Genomic DNA, 18,674 nt, shown 5'->3' on the forward strand with positions numbered 1-18,674 from the left:
GAGAGGACTCTGCTACAGCAACTTGCCAAAACCAGCCTTGAAAGCCTGAGATGATCACTGAGGAAGTAACCACAAAACACTCTGATTGTCTCCCACTCAGAACCACACAAACCTCTCTCCATATTCTTAGAGAGATGCATACCTCCTGGTGTTTCTGCCCGTGTATTTTCATTAGACTAGATTTTAATTAGACCTGGTGATTAAATGCAGGGGTGGCTATCTCTAGTGGTCTGAGAAAGCAGAAAGAGACAACACAGACAGAAAGGAACTATTTTGCAACTAGTCTTTATGAAAGCAAATTTACAAACACCCCAGCAAACAGATAAAGTCATGTTGAGTAGGTTAAATAGTTCACGCTGCCTTGCGTATTTGTATGGCTACTCTCTGGTCCTTGATTTTTACAGTAACTAGCCATTTTGAAAAAATAAATGGAGGAAAACAAAAAAAGTACAATTGTTTTTTTTAATAACATTCAAAGTCCCTGAAAAATAATTTTTCTCAATTTCTTTATTAAAAGTGTGTTTGCCAAATTGAGATAACATCTCTTACTGTTATAATTTTTAATCTATGCAGCAATTCGTTATTTGCCCTTTCTCAGCTCTGGCTGTGAATCTGGATACACACCCATGAGCAGCCCTGTAAACTTTATGGACTGTGACAGTACTTCAAATACACAAAAACGTCAGCTGAATTATCAAACTTAATTTTCATCCTCAAGCTTCCTATGTTTAGAAAAAAAAAAACATTTAGTAATTGTGCTCTGAAAGCAGAATTTGAGGAGAATGTGTCAACAATTAGCACTGTGCCCCCAATTAAACCAGTATATTTATGGTTTACATAAATTTCCTCTGCAGCTATAATATAATGCTTCTATATGTCAATTTCCTGGTACACACAAATGTTTTCAAATTATCAGCACTGCCTTGCTGACTGCTTAAGATAAGGCCCTCATCCAGCAGTGCAAAGGAGACTTAGGCTCTGTCACACATTAATGAGAAAAGGAAACCATTCACAGGCAGCTTTCTGCTCCTCCAGAAAAATATCTCCTGACTTCATAAAGATGTTACCTTTTGTATATTAATTAAAGGGACAGCATCATGAATATACATCTCTTTCCCTTCTTATGACTTAGCATCTCTTAAACAGCATATCCTTAATTTTTGCTGCAACTCCTTCAAATGCTAATTAAGGTTCCTTTGGTTAAGTGCAGCTTTCTGCACTTGAGAGTGCAGAAAGCACATATAATGAATGTCCTGAAATTTTCATCAAGTTTGGAGAATGAACATTGCTACAATTCAACACTTGCAAGCTTAATTTATTTTCTTGCAATTTTGAGAAAATTCATCTTGGCAAATAAAAATCCAGGAGTGGTCAACAGCAAACTGTCAAGAAAATGGGGAAACCAAAAACAGCAGAACATCCTGTATGCCAAACACCAGGAACACCTGCTTGCTGTGTAATTCCTCAGTGTCATTGAAGAAACATCATTTGTCAAATCCAGTCAATTCCATTGTTTCATCACAGGCTTGTTCCATACCGAATCAAGAAAATGATCTTTGTCAGTAGATGCTACATCAAAGCCTAATACTTCCAGTAAATTACTTAACATTTTAATACCTCTGTTAAACTCTCTCTAAAATGGGTATTTTAGCATTCAATATACAGAAGCAAATCATATGTAACAATAATCTGTCTGCCTATACAGCAACACCCCACCAAGACAAAACTCCTATAAAGTCTGTCCTCTTCGTAACAGGCATAAACCACTACCTCAAAATGTGTTTTCAGAAAGAGATTTCATGATGACAAAGGCTTGAAAGTATGTTACATGACATGTCCTTACACTTCTAAAATGATTTTTACAGACAAATCAAATGAGCACAGCAGAAATCTGCCTTCCTGCATGGTTTTAAACTTTTGATGGAGAATAGTATTTTCCAGAGGAAAGGAACGGAGGCGTTGGTGGGGAAATATGAAACTAATTTCAGCAGGAGTTTGTGAATATGGTATTCTTTCATATTAATGAAAACCAGATTATAAAATCATCTGTGAGCTAAGAAACTGGCAGACAATATATTAAAAATATATTAAATATACAAAACCACACATAACAGGAATTTATATGTATTTATGGATATAAATAATTACATAAAAACTGTATTAAAAACAATAGCATTTTCCCCATCATATGTTCAGGATATTGATTTTTTAACAATAAAAAATAAGTCAGGATTCTAAAATGCAGTTCCACAGAACAACAGAATGTCTGACAAGGGAAAACAAGTTACACAAATAATTTTTTCTCACAAAGCTATTACATAATGTAAATCTGTGCAATATAGTTTGCAATTTGATTTCAAAGTCATCAGGCACAGAAAGAATGCAACTGCATTTATTTTACAAACATCTCAGGAAAATTTTAAAGCATATACAAAACACAAGGTATTATTACTACATAATATTGAGAAAAAACAAACCCACTTAAATTTTCAGGTCAATTCTTTTGAAAGGAAGGTTGGATAACAGTTGTCTTACAGCCTGAGTTGATTTCTTAATTTTCAAGCAATAAATATGGCCTTCAGGGTTCAAGATCAAGTAATTAATTCCTAAATTTATGGGAGGTTCTACTAAAAAAATCAATAAATACTGACTAAAGAAGGCATTATGAATAAAACAACTTCATAATACTGATGACTCCACTTGAGAGGATGACAAAATTTTCTACATAGCAAGTACATGCCAAATCAATCATGTAATATAACTTGCATTGAACAAACTATTTAGCATTTTGCACATGACCTCTGTGTGGAGACAGGCCATCTTCCATTTTTGTGCAAGGCCACATGTAAATACAGGGTGTTCTCTGGACCCTTCACTGTCCGTCTTAGAGACTGACCCTTTCCTGCAAATATCCACAGTGGGATATGCTTTTCAGAAGGAACTGAAACAACCACCTCCATCAGTGAAGATGTAATGGGATTGGGCAATTAAAAATTAATTCTTGTCAAAGCTAATGAAATCTAAATGAATATATACATATTGGTTCACACATACATATTAGATCAATAAATATATGCTTGATCTCTGGTGAAAGATTAAATGAGAAAGGTGCAAGGAAGAGACTGATGCCTGCTTCTGTTACTGAGGAGCACAGGGCTGGAAGGTACTGACATTACCCATTAGAGAGGCAAAGATTGTTTCCATTTAAGGCTCCATTCTAAAGAAACAAACATGTCAATCCACCACCACTTCTAGGGAAATAACTGAAAAAGCAGGTTATTCTGGAATAATGTTTGGGACTCAGATGCTGTGTAATATTGAAAACTGAAAGGTACTGCATTTAAACAGAATTACCCAAAGACATTCAGGGTGGGGAACATTAAGGAGCTAACAGGTTTGCTAAAAATGATGCAGGGATTACAGTGAATCATAGGGCAAGCACAAGCCTTCGTCCCATGTTGTTGTGTAAAGGACCATCACTGTATTACAGATATGAATGCTAAAATAGTTTGCCTAGAGATACAGTAGAATTAACATGCTGGAACAGTTTAAAACAGGTCTGATCATCATCTGTTAAGCAAGATAAGGACAGCTGAATCTATCTTGGGGCAAAGGAGGCACTAGGTGATTTCTCAAAATTATAAAACAAAGCCAAGGTAAAAACCATGAAATACAACTTATAAAAAATAGGTTTGGTAACATGCTTTCAACCACAACAACAACAACAACAAAAAATCTGATATTGTTGTATTTGTGTTTCACTTCTGGTTTATGCATTTCACACATAATTACAGAAAGAATTTCCATGCCTCCTTTTGCAATAACTGGAATTTTTTTCCCAGAGCAGGTGCTGCAAACTTAATCTGCTAGAGCTGAGATGCAGACTCCTTATAGTTATGTCTAATCCAAAGCTGTAAGCAGAGAAGTTAAATAAACAGCTTCACTTTTCATTTATTCTGTGTTTTAAGGGACATTTTACATGTGCACTACCCTCAACTCCCTAGTCTTCAAGGGATTGAATTTGCATAGATTTATGATCTTTTCTATTCCTTCTATTGCTATTCTGCAGAAGTAGCATAACTGGTAGCACAAAAACACTGCTCCTCAAGAGGTAACAACATCCAAACGAGGGAGACAAACACAGGAAAGAATAAGCACTATAAGAAGATGGGAAAAAAAGTAGGGTATAGGAGGTGCACAAGGAAACTAAAATTATGTATGTGGAACAAAGTGAGTGGAGATGAGGTGCTGTAAGGAGTTTTACTTGAGTGTTGAAGAGAAAATTTTGTGAAGCTTTGAAAAGATGCATGGGTAGAGTAAATTGAGGAAGGCAGGAGGGCATAGGCTGAGCTACGAAGGAGTGGGATGCAAGGGAAAGATGATAGCAACAAGTAATAAGAACAGCCTAGAGAAAAAACATGCTGTCATGGAAGGAGAGTCAGTAGAGAAGAAACACAGAGGATCCTCCATAACTTCATGTCTCCTGTAACAAGGCAGTACAGAGACAATACCTGAGCTCTCACTGAGGGCTAGATGTGATTAACCTAGAACAATGCTGCTTCCTCTGGTATTTTACCCACTATCTGCTCTGGAAAAGAGGCTGACAAATCCAGCACTGATGATCAAAGCCTTTCATCTGCCACTTAGCTGCTCTGACACAGTGGTGGAAACTGAAGTCTTATGCTCAAACCCAGAGATAAAGAATCTGTAACATTCCCCATTTGGAAAATATCTTGCCATTCAACAAAACGGCATCTCTGTTGATCTGAAGCTGCTGGTAGAAAGGGTACAAAGAGAAAGGGTACAAAGACTGATATGCTTGTGTTTCAAGAACTATCTTTCTTTTGTGTAATCCCTTTCTGCACGCTTATAAATTCTTGCTGAAAAGAATTTACCATGTTCTGAAGATAATGAACAAGGATAAGGAACAGGTCTGACTTTTGTAAGCCTTGCTCACCTGTCCAGTCCTGACGAAAGCAACAACAGGTAAGACAAGGATAAGCAGTGTGATTCATGCCCAAGTCAATTTTCTTAGTATGATGCATAAGATGATTTTTTGCATACTCTTACTATAGATAACTGAACTCTACCAAAGCCAGTGACATAGACAATAAATAGATTCCTTAAAAAATTCTAATAGGCTATTCTTAATAAAAGGAGCTATTAAAATTATGTGAAATACTCTTGACTAGTGCTTGCTCACAAGAAGTCTTCATTTTGTTTTCATTCCACTGTTCAGAAAGCTTAAAGAGCAAATTAGGTAAGACACCCTTTTAGAGTACCAAATCTTTTGTGTTTCTGTTGGGTGTGAAGTGAAAAAAAGTGCCATTTCCCTCCAGTTAAAAAGGTGAGACAAAACACAGCTCATTTTGTATCATTCCATTCTGGGTGGGTTTGGGCTATGAATAATTTATGTACTATGGGGTCAGCATTTTTGTGTTATAAATGTTGCATTTTGTAATGTATTACCATGATAGGAAAAGGAAACTGATTTATATGGAAAAGGAAACAGATAAACATTGCCACCAAATTTTAGGATTTACTCATTGACAAAATATCTCTCCCAGCAAGTAAATGAAAGTTGCTAACTTTCAAGGTGTTCCTGAGGTAAGAGATCAATTACAATGAATTGCATTAGCAGTAGGAACTATAATAGCACTGTCTAATGCATAAGATTAAATTCAGATTTTTTTTTTTAAGATTGAAATTGATAGGCCTCAGCTCATGGCAAATGACCTCATACAGAAAATATTTTTATTTTCAAGACTGATAGAGGGTGGCAAGGACTGTGGTCATAAAATGGTTAAGGGAAATAGGTGTAACACAGAAAACATGTCCCAGAGATCATGAAAAAGATGCAAGAACACTAGCTTTTTAAGAGAGTCCTGAAGTTTATAGGAAGAGATTTGAAAAGTGCTGTGATAATCTCTAAAGAAAGCTTTCATACTTGGAGAGCTGCTACTGTGCAAGAAATAGCCTTTCAAAGGAATTAATCATCTCACAGTAGGTCAATGATAATTAATTATAAAACATTCTTCAGTGCTAGGAGGACCTCAAGATTCAACAGAGAAAAATTAAAAAAGCCATTTATGTGAAAAGCTGAAAGGAAACAATAGGTAATCTGCTATAAACCCAATGGTTACATAATGCCACTATAAAATGCTTGTTTTAGAGATCTAAATAGTTTCAATCAGAAGAATCTCAATGGATCACTAAGAAGAGAAAATCAACTGTGTTCACACTATTTATGGAAAACAATAGTATTTCCTGTTGCATGTAGCATGGATATGGAGTGTTTCCCACCATACTTTGCTATGCTTCCCATGAAAGTGACTTTTGGCAAAATGCCCATCTCCTTTAACTTCATAGCAGATCTCAGATGTTCAGTATCACTCAGATAAAATATATTCCTGCTTTCTTCTCCATTTGCTGACTGAACTATGGTCAGGAAGGTATTTCTGTTTTTGTAATTTTAAAGAGCAGAAGAAATACATTTAAGATGCATAGGGATACTCATGCCCTTCCACTGCTCCAAATAAAACTACAGTATCTACTGTATTCTTAGTTTTTTTCACAGAACTTCTGCAGTTTACTCTTAAACGTTAACAGTTTTAATTCCTTCTGTCATTTTGTGAAGCTGGACTAAGACAGGGCTAACTTCAATTTTATTCTTTTGCCCCTAGGTGTTTTCAGGTGTATAAAACGCTCAAAGAAAAAACTCTTCAACCATGACATGACTTTCTTTTCCAATTCTTTCATTTCTCTTTTCTCATTAGTTTAATCTTAGAGCTTGCAAAGTTCCAGAGCAAGCTATTGTAGTGGCAGTCAGAACCTTGACTGTGGCTCACCACTTCTGCAGTAGCTATAATGAAAAGGTCAAAACTGCTGTTCAAAATCTCCTCCTTTGACCTTGTGCCTTATCAAAGCAAGCCTGCATTATGGCCAGTGACCATGACAGATTCACAGAAAAAGAGTACACTGGTGTATGAAGATGTTTCTGGCAAGAACTGGCAACAATTCTAGCTCTAATTTCTTAATAGATTATAACTTTTTTTTTTTTTTGTGCCTTAAAATTACAAGTTGTGCTATGTTACAGTGGGTTTTTTTTAGTTGCAATTTATTATCATAAATTATGTTGCATTACAATATTCTGGTCCATGCAGACAGTTCAGGGCTCACATAAGCACAGATATCTTGCTGCCTTGTGAGACATTTTGCCTTTTGCAGCCACAAGAGTGCATCACCTGTTCTTCTTTACTCCAGCTTAGTTTTCTAATGACCTATTCACCCAGTGAGTAGGTAATTTCTAACATTTTACTCCTTACCCTTGTAAGCAAGCAATGACCAAACCTCCCTCTTTCCTCTTCTTCCACCTGACAAATGCAGTCAGAGATCCCAGCTCCTGGGACACCTGCTACAGGTGTTCTCGGACTCCTTACCTCACACTTTTTTGCCCCAAATTTGAGGCTTCTTCCTTGAGCACGTATCTCCTGTGTCTCAAAAAACCCCAAATCCAAAGAAAACCTACAAGGATGAAAAACCTGAGCAGGAAGCTCTGAAAAATGTAAGTCCAGCTGCTAAAATTTGCATTCACCTTTGTTTCCTCCTGTCTTTTTCTACCTTCAGATCAAAATTTCAGTTGCAAAACTTTATGTCTACTTAGCTACTGTAGAAACTTTTTATCTCAGCCAAAATGTAAAACACAGAAAAGAATGCATTTAATTTATCTATATGTTTTTAACAACATTTTTTCCATAAATATGCCCTGTCATTCAGTCATGGAAAGCTTTATGAGATAGTTCATATTTCCATGTTACCAAATACAAGTGTAGAGTTGATGCAATTTTTGGTGTTAGTCCATTTCCACTCTTTAAAGAAAATTTGAAGGACATTGCCATTCCTTAGCAAATTAAAGTGACTGTTACAAAACATCTGTATGTATTTCAAGAACAAAGGTGTGAGTTTACAGGTACCACGTGCAATTCAATAGCCACAAGAAAACTAAACCACTAAGGCTAAATAAAACTTACTTCAGAGGAGGAAAACCAAAGAAAGTTACCAGCCTAGCATTAAGGTAGTCTTGCTGTTAACTTGAGAGGCTACTCAAAGTGAAAGAGATCAAGGGAGATAATTTTTCTGCTACTGTCTGTCCTACAAACAAAACATTAGCCAAACTAATTATGGAGTAAAAAAATAGCAATCAAGAAAAAAGAAATTTGAATTTGGCTAGAGGGTCCGCATCTTAGTTCCTTTTAATAGTATCATTCTGATGTGAAGTAACCAAAATATATAAAATAATTTTAAAAATATAAATGTAATTATATTATTATTTATTTTATATAATAATATATATAATATAAAAATAAAAAAGGTGTTAGAAAACATTGGGCTAAGATTCACATTGCTACTCCATTCCTGTTGAACCATGTTTAAAATATTTGAATTTTTTAACCTGCAAGTGAAAAAGAAAAGATTCACTAACTTTGTGAAGATGCCTTCCTGGAAGATGAGATGCTGCTATTCCCACTGCTACACCAGGAACTGTTCACATATGTGCACAGGGTTGATCAACAGATAAGGTTAAGACAGAATATTAAATTGCAGAGTACTGTGCTTCAAGATAAGAGATAAGAGCTCAGATTTCTTCAGGCAGAGGGAAGAACCAAACTTTGGTTTTCTATAGCAGTGGATCAAACTACCACCTCCTACTACTTTGCACACCATGCCCTTCATTTCTCATGCTTTCCCACAGGTGTTCAAAGTGAAATATCCCATTTAGGGTTTAACAAGAGCATTTCTTTCAGTCATCAGCAACTGACATTATGCCAGTGAAATTAACATGCTGAAGAAATCAAGAGTCTCTTCCACAGCACCTCTGCATTTCTGTTACCCCTGCCAGACAATTATGTCAGACAATTATTTCAAGCAAAGGCAGGATGGTAGGAACGAGAGATGTGGCAGCCAGCTACTGACCAAGAGAGCTCCACATTCCAGCTGCAAAGGGAAGTGCCAGACCAGGTCAGAGTCGGGCACAATTTTGAAGTACATCTGAATTTTGTTTTTTTGAAGTGTGGTCTAATGGACTGCATTTGAGGCTTGAGCTGCAGGTCAGCCATAGTGTCTGTCACCCACTGGCCTCACTGGCCAGGATTTGTTTACAGCTACACCCCTGTGTGTTATTAAGTTCTTCTGAATTTACTATAAATTTCAGGTTACTCTGTTGTGAATTTAGTTACAGAGCAGGAATTAGGGAATTACATAGGTAAATCTTCATCAGTGGCTGAATCTCAGGGAGGTGAGGCCTAAATAGGGATAAAGATACTAAAATGACCAGCTTCAAAGGAAACAACAAAGACTAATTAATTGTTTTTTCAAGGGTTTTGAGGGTGGAAAGTGATACACAAAGGAGAAATAAAACTATTTGGTGAGCTTCTGTGTAGGCTAGCAACTGAAGCTCCAATTATGCAGCTTTCAACAGTTAACCACATGAACAAAATAAACTCCTCTGATGACTGACTTCATTTTACTTCTCATTTGTGTGAATTTCAGCACCTGGCACATACTTCAAAACTTTAAAATCTCTCTCTTTTGTCAAAATGGACTTCAACTACAGCTTAATCTTTGCTGGGCTACCATGACCCTGAGATTAATTTAGTTGGTTAAAGCCTGGTGCCAAAAATAAAACTTGCCAAGGTTGTAGCATCAATCCCTGTATGGACTGTTCACTTATGAGCTGGACTTGATGATCCTTGTGGATCTCTTCCAACTCAGAAGATTCTGATTCTGTGATGTGTGGACACACCAAGACAGAAAGCTGTAAGAAGCCTGACTTGTGTGCCTCTGGCGAGGGAAGGGGACATGGACTTCTTTCAAATACTATGTATCATCTTATTTTGTCTTAGAGAAAGCTTACAAATTCTCATTTTTCTTTTGCTACTTTTTTATAGTCTAATTTATCCAGATGTCTCATGAATAAAGCCTTATATGATGAAAAGCTTGTCTATTATTCCACATCTATAACCATGGATCCATTATGATTCCTATCATCTTTACAGCCTTAAATGCATCAGGGTACACAATTCTACTGCCACTAGTTTCACATGAATTGTAAACCAAACAATCGAAACTGTGGTCTTATCAGGAACTTCAACAGCAACAGGCAAACAGTGACATAAACAAAAAACTACCAGTCTGTGTTTCATAATGAGCTTATGAATTCCAAATTTTGCTAATCATTTCAAGTCTTTCTTCTTTCATTAGTTTCTAATCCATAACTGATTTTATTCATCATGCCCACAAGCAATGCAAGAAATTAATCCTTCTGATAAGGAACTGAAATAGAATTCTTTTGAACATATTACCCGTTCATTTTCATATGTATTTTTTACAGGATTATTGCCTTTCCCAACTCTATTTGCTTGAACAACCAAAGAAGCCTTAGAATCAGGGGAAAACTGAATGTAGTAATCCCAGATTACTTTGTTCTCTTATGTAAAATAAAGCTGCAATCTATACCATTGGGGAAAACCTAAGCACATAAATCAAAAGGGATATGACATATGGGAGTCAGGAAGAGGGATTTCCAGCTGATAGCCATTTCTTTTCATTATTTTGTGGAAAACAGATTGATCATTCACCAAAGAAATCATGTCTCTTCAAACTGCTTGAGTTCTCCTTCAAACACAACATTCACAGAGCATCTTGTTTGAAATGGAGCATTTCTCTGTGTGCTTCAGGCAACACTGCTGAAACAGGAAACCTACACAACACTCAGAGAAGACAAAGCATGGAAACATCAAAGGAGAGTAGCTGTGGAGCATCAGAACCTATATCATGAAGAGCAGGGGCCAGGCCAGCAGAAGATGAAAAAAAAAGGAATCAGTCCCTTTGAATTCACAGATGGAGGCCTGCCTTCCTCTGGGCATCTTTGTTGGAAGAGTGTCCTTCTGCTGCAGAGAAACAGACATTCCAAAGCACATCCAGATGTGCACCAATACTCATGATGTGTTTCTCATTCTCCTCACAACATGCTCTTGATTTATTATTGATTAAGACCTGTTTGTTTTGCCTAATGACCTGCAGGGCTGTTATGGCTCTTACAAGTGAGATTTTTCAGCTAACCTCACAACATCCATTTTGAGCAGTATCTTTACTATTCCTTGGGGACACATGGTGGTATTTCCCTACCTGGGGATTTAGAAGAAGCACAAGCAAGTGCTACCATTAGTTGACATTTGAAGTTGCTGTCAGCTGTCTGCAACACACATAGATGGACTGGTGAGCAGTGGCTGGGGAGCCACAGAAGGAAAGCACAGAAAGGCTGCCCAGGGAGTCAAGCTGACACTATGCAAAGACAAAGAGGAGTAATCTTAATAGAAAACATTGCATCTTTTAGGTTCATTCCTCTGTTGGTTTAGCTGTTGTCACATTACACAAGTCTGACGCTCTTCTGACACAGCCAATACACGTTGCTGTCCCCCCAGAGTAATGCCACTCAGCTGGGTATCTTGGAAATCTAGTAATATGGGAATGGCAAGTTGGGCTGCACATCACATAAACTGTTCACTACAGAGGTTGGGTGGGTTTGAGTTGGTTTTGTTTGTTAGTTTTGGTTTTTCTGCTTGTTTTGTTGCTTTTTTTCCCCTCAGAGATGCACCTTTTTAAATGACAATTTAATTAGCTCTCCTTTTAAACAATTGTATCCACTGCAATGCAATTTACCAGCATGCTGCTGTACATTTCCAGTTTTGCTGTCACTTTTAAATTCTAAGGGGAGAAAGGAAAAAAAAAAATACATAAAGGGAGCTAAAGTTAGTCAATCAATTACTCCTTCCCTCTAGTCCTCAGGCTCCAATGAGATTAAATCACAGAGTTAATACAAATCTAGTCTGTCAGTTCCACCAGATCTGTGCTGTTTCTGGGATAAAAGAAGAGCACAGTAAGAATATATTCAACTGAAAAATTCCTGCTGCATGTAAAGGGCAAGAAAATGATTACAAATGATGTTAGAAGATTAAGAATACCTAGGAAAACCCTTATAAAGCTAAAGAGAATTTCTCCCCTCCACAATTACCAGACTGCCAGAAGTGAGTTATATTTTCTATTTATAACATAACTATTATTTTGTTTATAACAGTATTACCAGCTTAGAAAAAAAAACAAAAAACAAAAAAAAAAAATTACCTTTGACAACCTATTTTTCCTGTAACATTGACATTATCAAATATGCTTCAGAAGACCAGAAGTGTTAAACAAAAGATCCTACTCCAAAAAATAAGGGTCCTCCAAAGGTATGAAAGGAAGATAAGGTCACCCAAAACATCACAGATGCAAAGTCCACTGAGCCTCCAGCCTGTAAATGAACAGATATTGCCTAAGGGATTATTCAAAAATGGCCTTCCAACAAAAACAGTGGTGAGAGTGCAGGAGGTCATTAGCGTCTAGAAAAGGGAGAAATTTTTACTTAGTCTGCTAGTATTAAATGAACTAAGAATGGTATTCACTTTGCTGCATATGGAACAAGCCTTGCTTTGTTTTCATGTTTAATGCTAGCTCTATATTTAAATGCCTTTGCTGCCTTGGTCTATGATGTGAGACACTAAAAATAGCCTGTCTGTTCCAGAATTTCAATTTTGTCTACCTTTGAAAAGCTAAATTAATGATGAAATGTCATTATGAATTTAATTTATAAAAAAGATAAGCCTAAAATACTGAGAGACTGAGACTGCATACACAGTAAATCTCAAAAATCTCCATTAATTATTTTCTATGTGAATCTACTTTATGTAACTCATATTCAGGCTAAAGTCCCTCCTAGTTCAATCTATACTGAGGAAAAAAATTACCACAATGATGCTTCAAAGTCCACACTTTCTACTGCTACTTTTTCCTCTGCATGTCTGCCCCGTGAGGCCTGGAGACTTAGAAAAAAATAGGAAATCTTATCTCTGTGTTCTCCAGCTCTTTTTTTTTTTTTTTTTCTTTTTATGCTGCAGATACCTTTTAATTAAACTCAGATGTTGTTTATACTTTGGAGAGCCTCTTACAGCCAGCAAGACAAAACAGAACAGCAAGATCCTATTCCAGTGAGATACAGAGGTGTCCTCTCAGGACCAATGGTATCAGCAGCCAGTACTGAATTTGCAAAGCAGAGGTGATCACTTCATAGCAGGAATAAGCAGTCTATTCTAGGGTCCTGAAATATTAATGTAAATATTAATGTATGATGTGAAGAATGGTGGACATGACTACTGTCAGCTTTTGAGTAGACACAGGTACACTCCACAAACAAGTTCAGCATCCCAACTCCAGCTTTCATGGCTAACTCTCTTGAAATTTTTTTAAATATACATCAATCACTGACTGCAACTACTCTGGGTGTTTTAGTGTGCTTCAGCAAAGGCTGGCTAGTTCTGCAAACAGCCTGATGAAATTGACAACCAGTAGTACTATACTAGACAAATGCACCTCTAAAGAGGAAAAATCATTATTACTCTATCACTCATATTACTAATTACTCTTGCTGCTTTTCCTCCCCTTTTTCTTGCTGGACATACCATTTATATGTGATGACATTACCTAGATGGTCAACTCCATCTGTGATCAAACAACTGTGTGTTGAGCATCTTTTAAAATCATGCACAGACAAGACTTAGGAAGACTACATTGATATTGAAAGTAGGACAAGAAACTTATGATTTCTATTTTCTGGCTTTGCCTGTGTACGTGTGCAGGTACTGTAAAAACATCCGGGATTAGGCAAAGTAATTTTTCCAAATACATTCATTGTACTTTACAACGGTGTACAGAGAGAGATTCTGAACACTTCCCCTTCTATACAATGAAATGAATTACACAAATGTGGGGGGAAAAGTATACTACTACGCCTTTAGCTTTTCAGTGGCATTAATTTTATATAATTTGCAAGACAAAAAATGGACACAACTTCTCAGTGCCCCATCTGTAGCTGTTAGAGTCCATCAGAAAACCTCAAACCGTTCTTTGACTTCAAGATCATCAGCTACAATACAGACCTTGGCAGCAGCAGTTAGCTGGCCGCTGTCAGTGATAGATGAGACAACAGAATGCAATTTGCTCTCTCATGGCTAAGTCAATGCTGTCCTGCCCTGCTGACAGGCAAGGCAAAGCTGCTTTTGTCAGTAAGCCAGGCAGATAAGACCTCAGAGACACAAAGGAAGCAGGTCATAGAATGGTTTGTGTTGAAACACATCTTGAAGATCATCTAGTTCCAGCCTCACTGCAGTGGGGTTGCTCAAAGCCCATCTGGCCTGTCTTTGAACACTTCCAGGGGTGGGGCACCCACAACTTCTCTGTTCCAGTGTCTCACCCCTATCACCACATGCCCTTGTAAAAAGTGGTTCTCCAGCTCTCTTCTAGACCCCTTTAGCTATGGAAGGCTGCAGTGAGGTCCCCCTGGAACCTTTTCTTCTCCAGGCTGAATGAACCCAGTTCTCTCACATCTTTCCTGTGCTGGGGACCCCAGAACTGGATGCAGAGCAGAGTAGAAGGGAAGAATCACCTCCTTTGACTTGCTGGCCACACTCCTTTTGATGCAGCCCAGGATCTGGTTGGCTTTCTGGGCTGTGAGCACATTCTGCAAGTCATGTCAAGTTCTTTATCCACCAACACCATTAAAACCTTATTCCCAGGGCTGCTCTTCATTCATTCTCCTCCCAGCCTGTACCTGTGCACAGGATTGCCCCAATAAATTTGTTGGACCTTGTTTTTTTTAAATTTGATGAGGCTTCACAGGTCTATGTCTCAAGCCTGTTCAGGTTGCTCTGGATGGTATCCAGAGTGTGTTGACCACACCACTCAGCTTGGAGTCATCAAAAAACTTGCTGAGGGTGCACTTGATCCTACACTCCCTGTCACCAGCAAAGATGTTAAACAGCACCAATCCAAATACTGATCCCTAAGGAACACCACTCATCACTGATCTCCATATGGATATTGAGCCGCTGGAGCCTGGCCATCCAGCCAATTCTTTATACACCTGAGGGATTCATCCACCTAATTCATGTCTCTCCAATTTAAAGGTAAGGATGTCATGTAAACAGTTAGAAAATACCATCTTCACAGAGTCACTTCTCTGGCCATAACTATATTTTAGCAGATGTCCAACTCAATATTGTCAGTGATGCATTATTATGGGCCTGAAAATACACTCTATCTACTAAACCTGCAGTTTTTCTTCAGCTAAAAGCACACATGGTGTACAGGAATAGGCCAAATGCTAGGAAATGTGGGCAACTCCCATGCTGTTCACAAACATTAGTGTCCAAACCCAAGCACAGTCTCCATTACAAAATCATAGGCAAAACTCCAAACTCAGAAACTGGTTATCGTGTTTAGGGACAACAAACAATCCTTGACAACATTACCATTTGGAAAAATATTCTGGATTGAGCCCCATCTGCATTCACTATTTTGTTACAAGATATGTTGCTTTCCCAAACAATTTTACCAAGTGTTTTTTTTTTAAATTCAACTTCAGAGCAGGATATCTAGACTGAAATGGCCATGGTCTGATAAGAAAGGCTGGAGAGCTGATTAGAAAGTACAATATACAATCAAGATATCAACACTTGCACCCAAACAGCTTAAAATCATTTCAAAGGGTACAGAAGCAGCAATAAACAGTTCATATTTCTGTCCTTCCAGTAGACATGCTACAAAGGGCAATCTGGGCAAGCCAGAGCTAAATACATGTTCCTGCCAAAGCTCTGCCAACTCAGGCTTGTCTTTGTTATTACACTGCTCCTCCTGACAGGGCCTCTGTGTGCAGGATCCTTTAGAGGATCCTCTGACTCCTGGAGTGACCTGCTCTTTCTCTTTGTTCAGAGCACACAGTAAAGGAACCTAACCTTGGCCTTTTATGTTTCTGCTAAGTATTATTATACACCCAATACTGCATTTTCATATGGATTCAGTAACCATCACTCCAGCAAACCCCTGAAAATCTGCACTAATACTCCATGCATGTCTACTCTGCTATGTTCACTTCACTAAAGAGAGGGAGAAGACCTTTGGGGAGGGGAGCTGCCCACCTCCAGCTCTGTCACACAAACCCACTGTTGGGAAGAGAGGGTGTAGAGACAGCACTGTCTTCATCCCTGCTAGAAGAGCAATGCAAGGTCAGCCTAGACTAGCAGACCAACAATACTGGTGCATAATAATTTTGGACCTGCATATATTTGCTATCTGGTACATTTTTTTTCCTTTGCTGTCATAGCACATCTGGGATGTGCACTGGGCATTTACCCCAGCATTACCTCCCATTCACTATCCCCAAATGTCTGCCAGTACACTACCTTTCCTCAAGGTGTATAGAGACAAAAAATACCACAACATATAACTCACTCTTCTGTTGATCACACTAAAATCACATTCTGGTCTACATGGCCATTTCCCCCTCCCTGAGTAACTAAGTCAAGTCTGTTCACTAATGAGAGCAAGTTTCAGCTTTAGTCAGCACTGTTTGGATGTGGCTGTTGGGCAAGAGAGCTAAGATCTACAGGCTCATGTTATCAGCAGAATGGTTATGTCTAGAAACTGCATTATAAGAGTGACAGATGTAGCAAAAATGGAGCACTAATTTAATTTTCAATTGCATTGTCTTCTCTCTGACCTGGCAGTACAAGAAGTCATCACTGGACCTCTAGAGTAACCAAACTCTCTATCAGAGAAGCTGAAGAGGAATCTCAAGGCTGTTTTTCACACAGCCACTTTCTCTGACTACAGCTTCTCTGGAATAGAATGATTCACTCGATGGTCTGCCTTTGGTTAGCTCACATCTATTTAAACCAGCGTGAAGATCTGCACCTTTGATGTGAGTTAATTAAGCTCACATGGCTTTCTCCAGCCTGGCTTCTGCAGCTTCAGAAGTAAGGGGAGCCAAATTAGGCCCATCTGTCTAAATGGAAGGGGTGCTCTCCTGCCATAAGGCACACTCCATTACCCAGCACAGGAGCTGCCTTCCAAGAGCACCAGGAAAGGGGGCTTCATTGCTGCCAACAGCTACCGAGAATACCAGGCCTGCCAGGCGTGGAGGTTTTCATGAGAATCACAGCTCTGTGCCATCAGCTTCTCTGCACAGAAGCCTTAAGGATCTGTCTACAAAAGAATTGCCTGTAATAGCTTTTTGTTTAACCCTTGGAACTTTGCAGCAACAGATCTGCAAAAACATTTACTTTTTTCTCTATTTAAAAATAAAGAAGGAGCTAACAAACTTCAGTGGGGCAGAAGATGATTCCCTGCCTTGATTCTGCTGCCATTAATTGCGTAACTGAAGTTTGTAGTCTCTACAAACCCTGGAAGCCTCTCAGTTAGTATCCTGAAATACCAAATAGAAAGTAACCTTAAATAATCCACATCATCAGGTACAGCTGATGGAACTCTCAAGGCACTCTCAAGGACTTGTCCCTGTGCCCAGCAAGAAGACTTGGGAGATTCAGCTGTCAAAAACCACAATTTCAAGATCTACTGGTATCTGTGGGGAGATAATCAAAAAGGTGTGTGGCATGAGAACCACAGACAACAGGTATAAATTGCTATGGGGAGGATCTCACAGAACACTATTTAAAACTAGAAGTTCGCTATGAAGATAACAAAGCAGTATTAACAGTTCTCTCAGAGATCGTGCAATGCCTGTGTCCCTGGAGGTCTTCAAACTCAATCAGATAAAGCCCTGAGCAACCTGGTTTGAATTCAGTCTTGACACTGCTTAGAGCTGAATGCTGGATTAGGGGCCTCCTGAGGTCCCTTCCATCCTGAAGGCTCCATGACCCCATATCACCTGCTACAGCTTCTACAATGCATAAAATAATGGAAAGGGGTTTGCAGAACTGCTTACATTTGGGAGCCTGGAACCAGTATTTGCACCCTGGACTTTTGAGAAGCACCTCTTTACAGTTTCTACAATGCAACTGAAAACCTGCACAGTTTCATTGTGCTCACACTGGGAGAATCTTGGAGCAAGGAAACAATGCTTTAATCACACAGTATTTTCCCTCCGAGAGTTGAGGATTGCAACCAAATGTATGCAAGCAAGAAGTACTCTAATTAAAGAAGAAATAAGAAATGCAGATTCCAAGGCTTAATGAATCATTAAAAATACCTAGAAAAAAACTAATCTGGCTAATTCCAAGCATTTAATTGAGTTGGCTGAAACGTTTGCATGCGTGAACACAACCATGTACAGTTATTTCCCTGGGTAGAATTCTTCAAGCTGTAATATTGATTCTTCATCTGGAGCATGAATGGCAATTATTTGTTAATAAAGTTGTAACTGTTCTACATACCAAATCAAGGTCTTGAGAAACCCTTCGCTTGCGCAGCTCTTCCATCCTCTCACACACATCTGTGAAGCAGGTATTATAGTAGTCTGCATACTGCTGTGCCAGATCATCAATATTTCCCAGTGACCCATCCTACAGGGAAGACAAAGAAAACAGGTTAATCAAATTTAAAATTCTAATTTAAAGGTAGCACCACAACTATGAAGGAAACCCCCACCCCTGCAGCACATCATGCTCAGGTCATCCTCTCCACCCCTATCCCAGAGCACGGTATAACAGCAAGAACAACTGGGAACTGGACTACCAGAACAGGTCCTCACAATCAGGTGAGACTTTCTTAAGTCCCACAGAGAG

The 18,674-nt window shown here is 38.4% G+C and overlaps 1 protein-coding gene across 4 annotated transcripts in view; it reads right to left on the reverse strand.

Moving 5' to 3' along the window:
- The window catches only part of LOC110468846 (SAM and SH3 domain-containing protein 1), a 526,389-nt gene that overhangs the window by 79,771 nt on the left and 427,944 nt on the right, over positions 1-18,674 (reverse strand). For all 4 annotated transcript variants that reach the window (XM_021527028.3, XM_021527027.3, XM_021527030.3 and 1 more), the window contains exon 2: positions 18,324-18,452. In XM_021527028.3, the coding sequence (XP_021382703.2) occupies positions 18,324-18,452 (129 nt within the window). The remainder of the gene's footprint in view (positions 1-18,323; positions 18,453-18,674) is intronic.

The sequence above is a fragment of the Lonchura striata genome, chromosome 3, assembly GCF_046129695.1.
Source record: "Lonchura striata isolate bLonStr1 chromosome 3, bLonStr1.mat, whole genome shotgun sequence".
Classification (NCBI taxonomy): domain Eukaryota; kingdom Metazoa; phylum Chordata; class Aves; order Passeriformes; family Estrildidae; genus Lonchura; species Lonchura striata.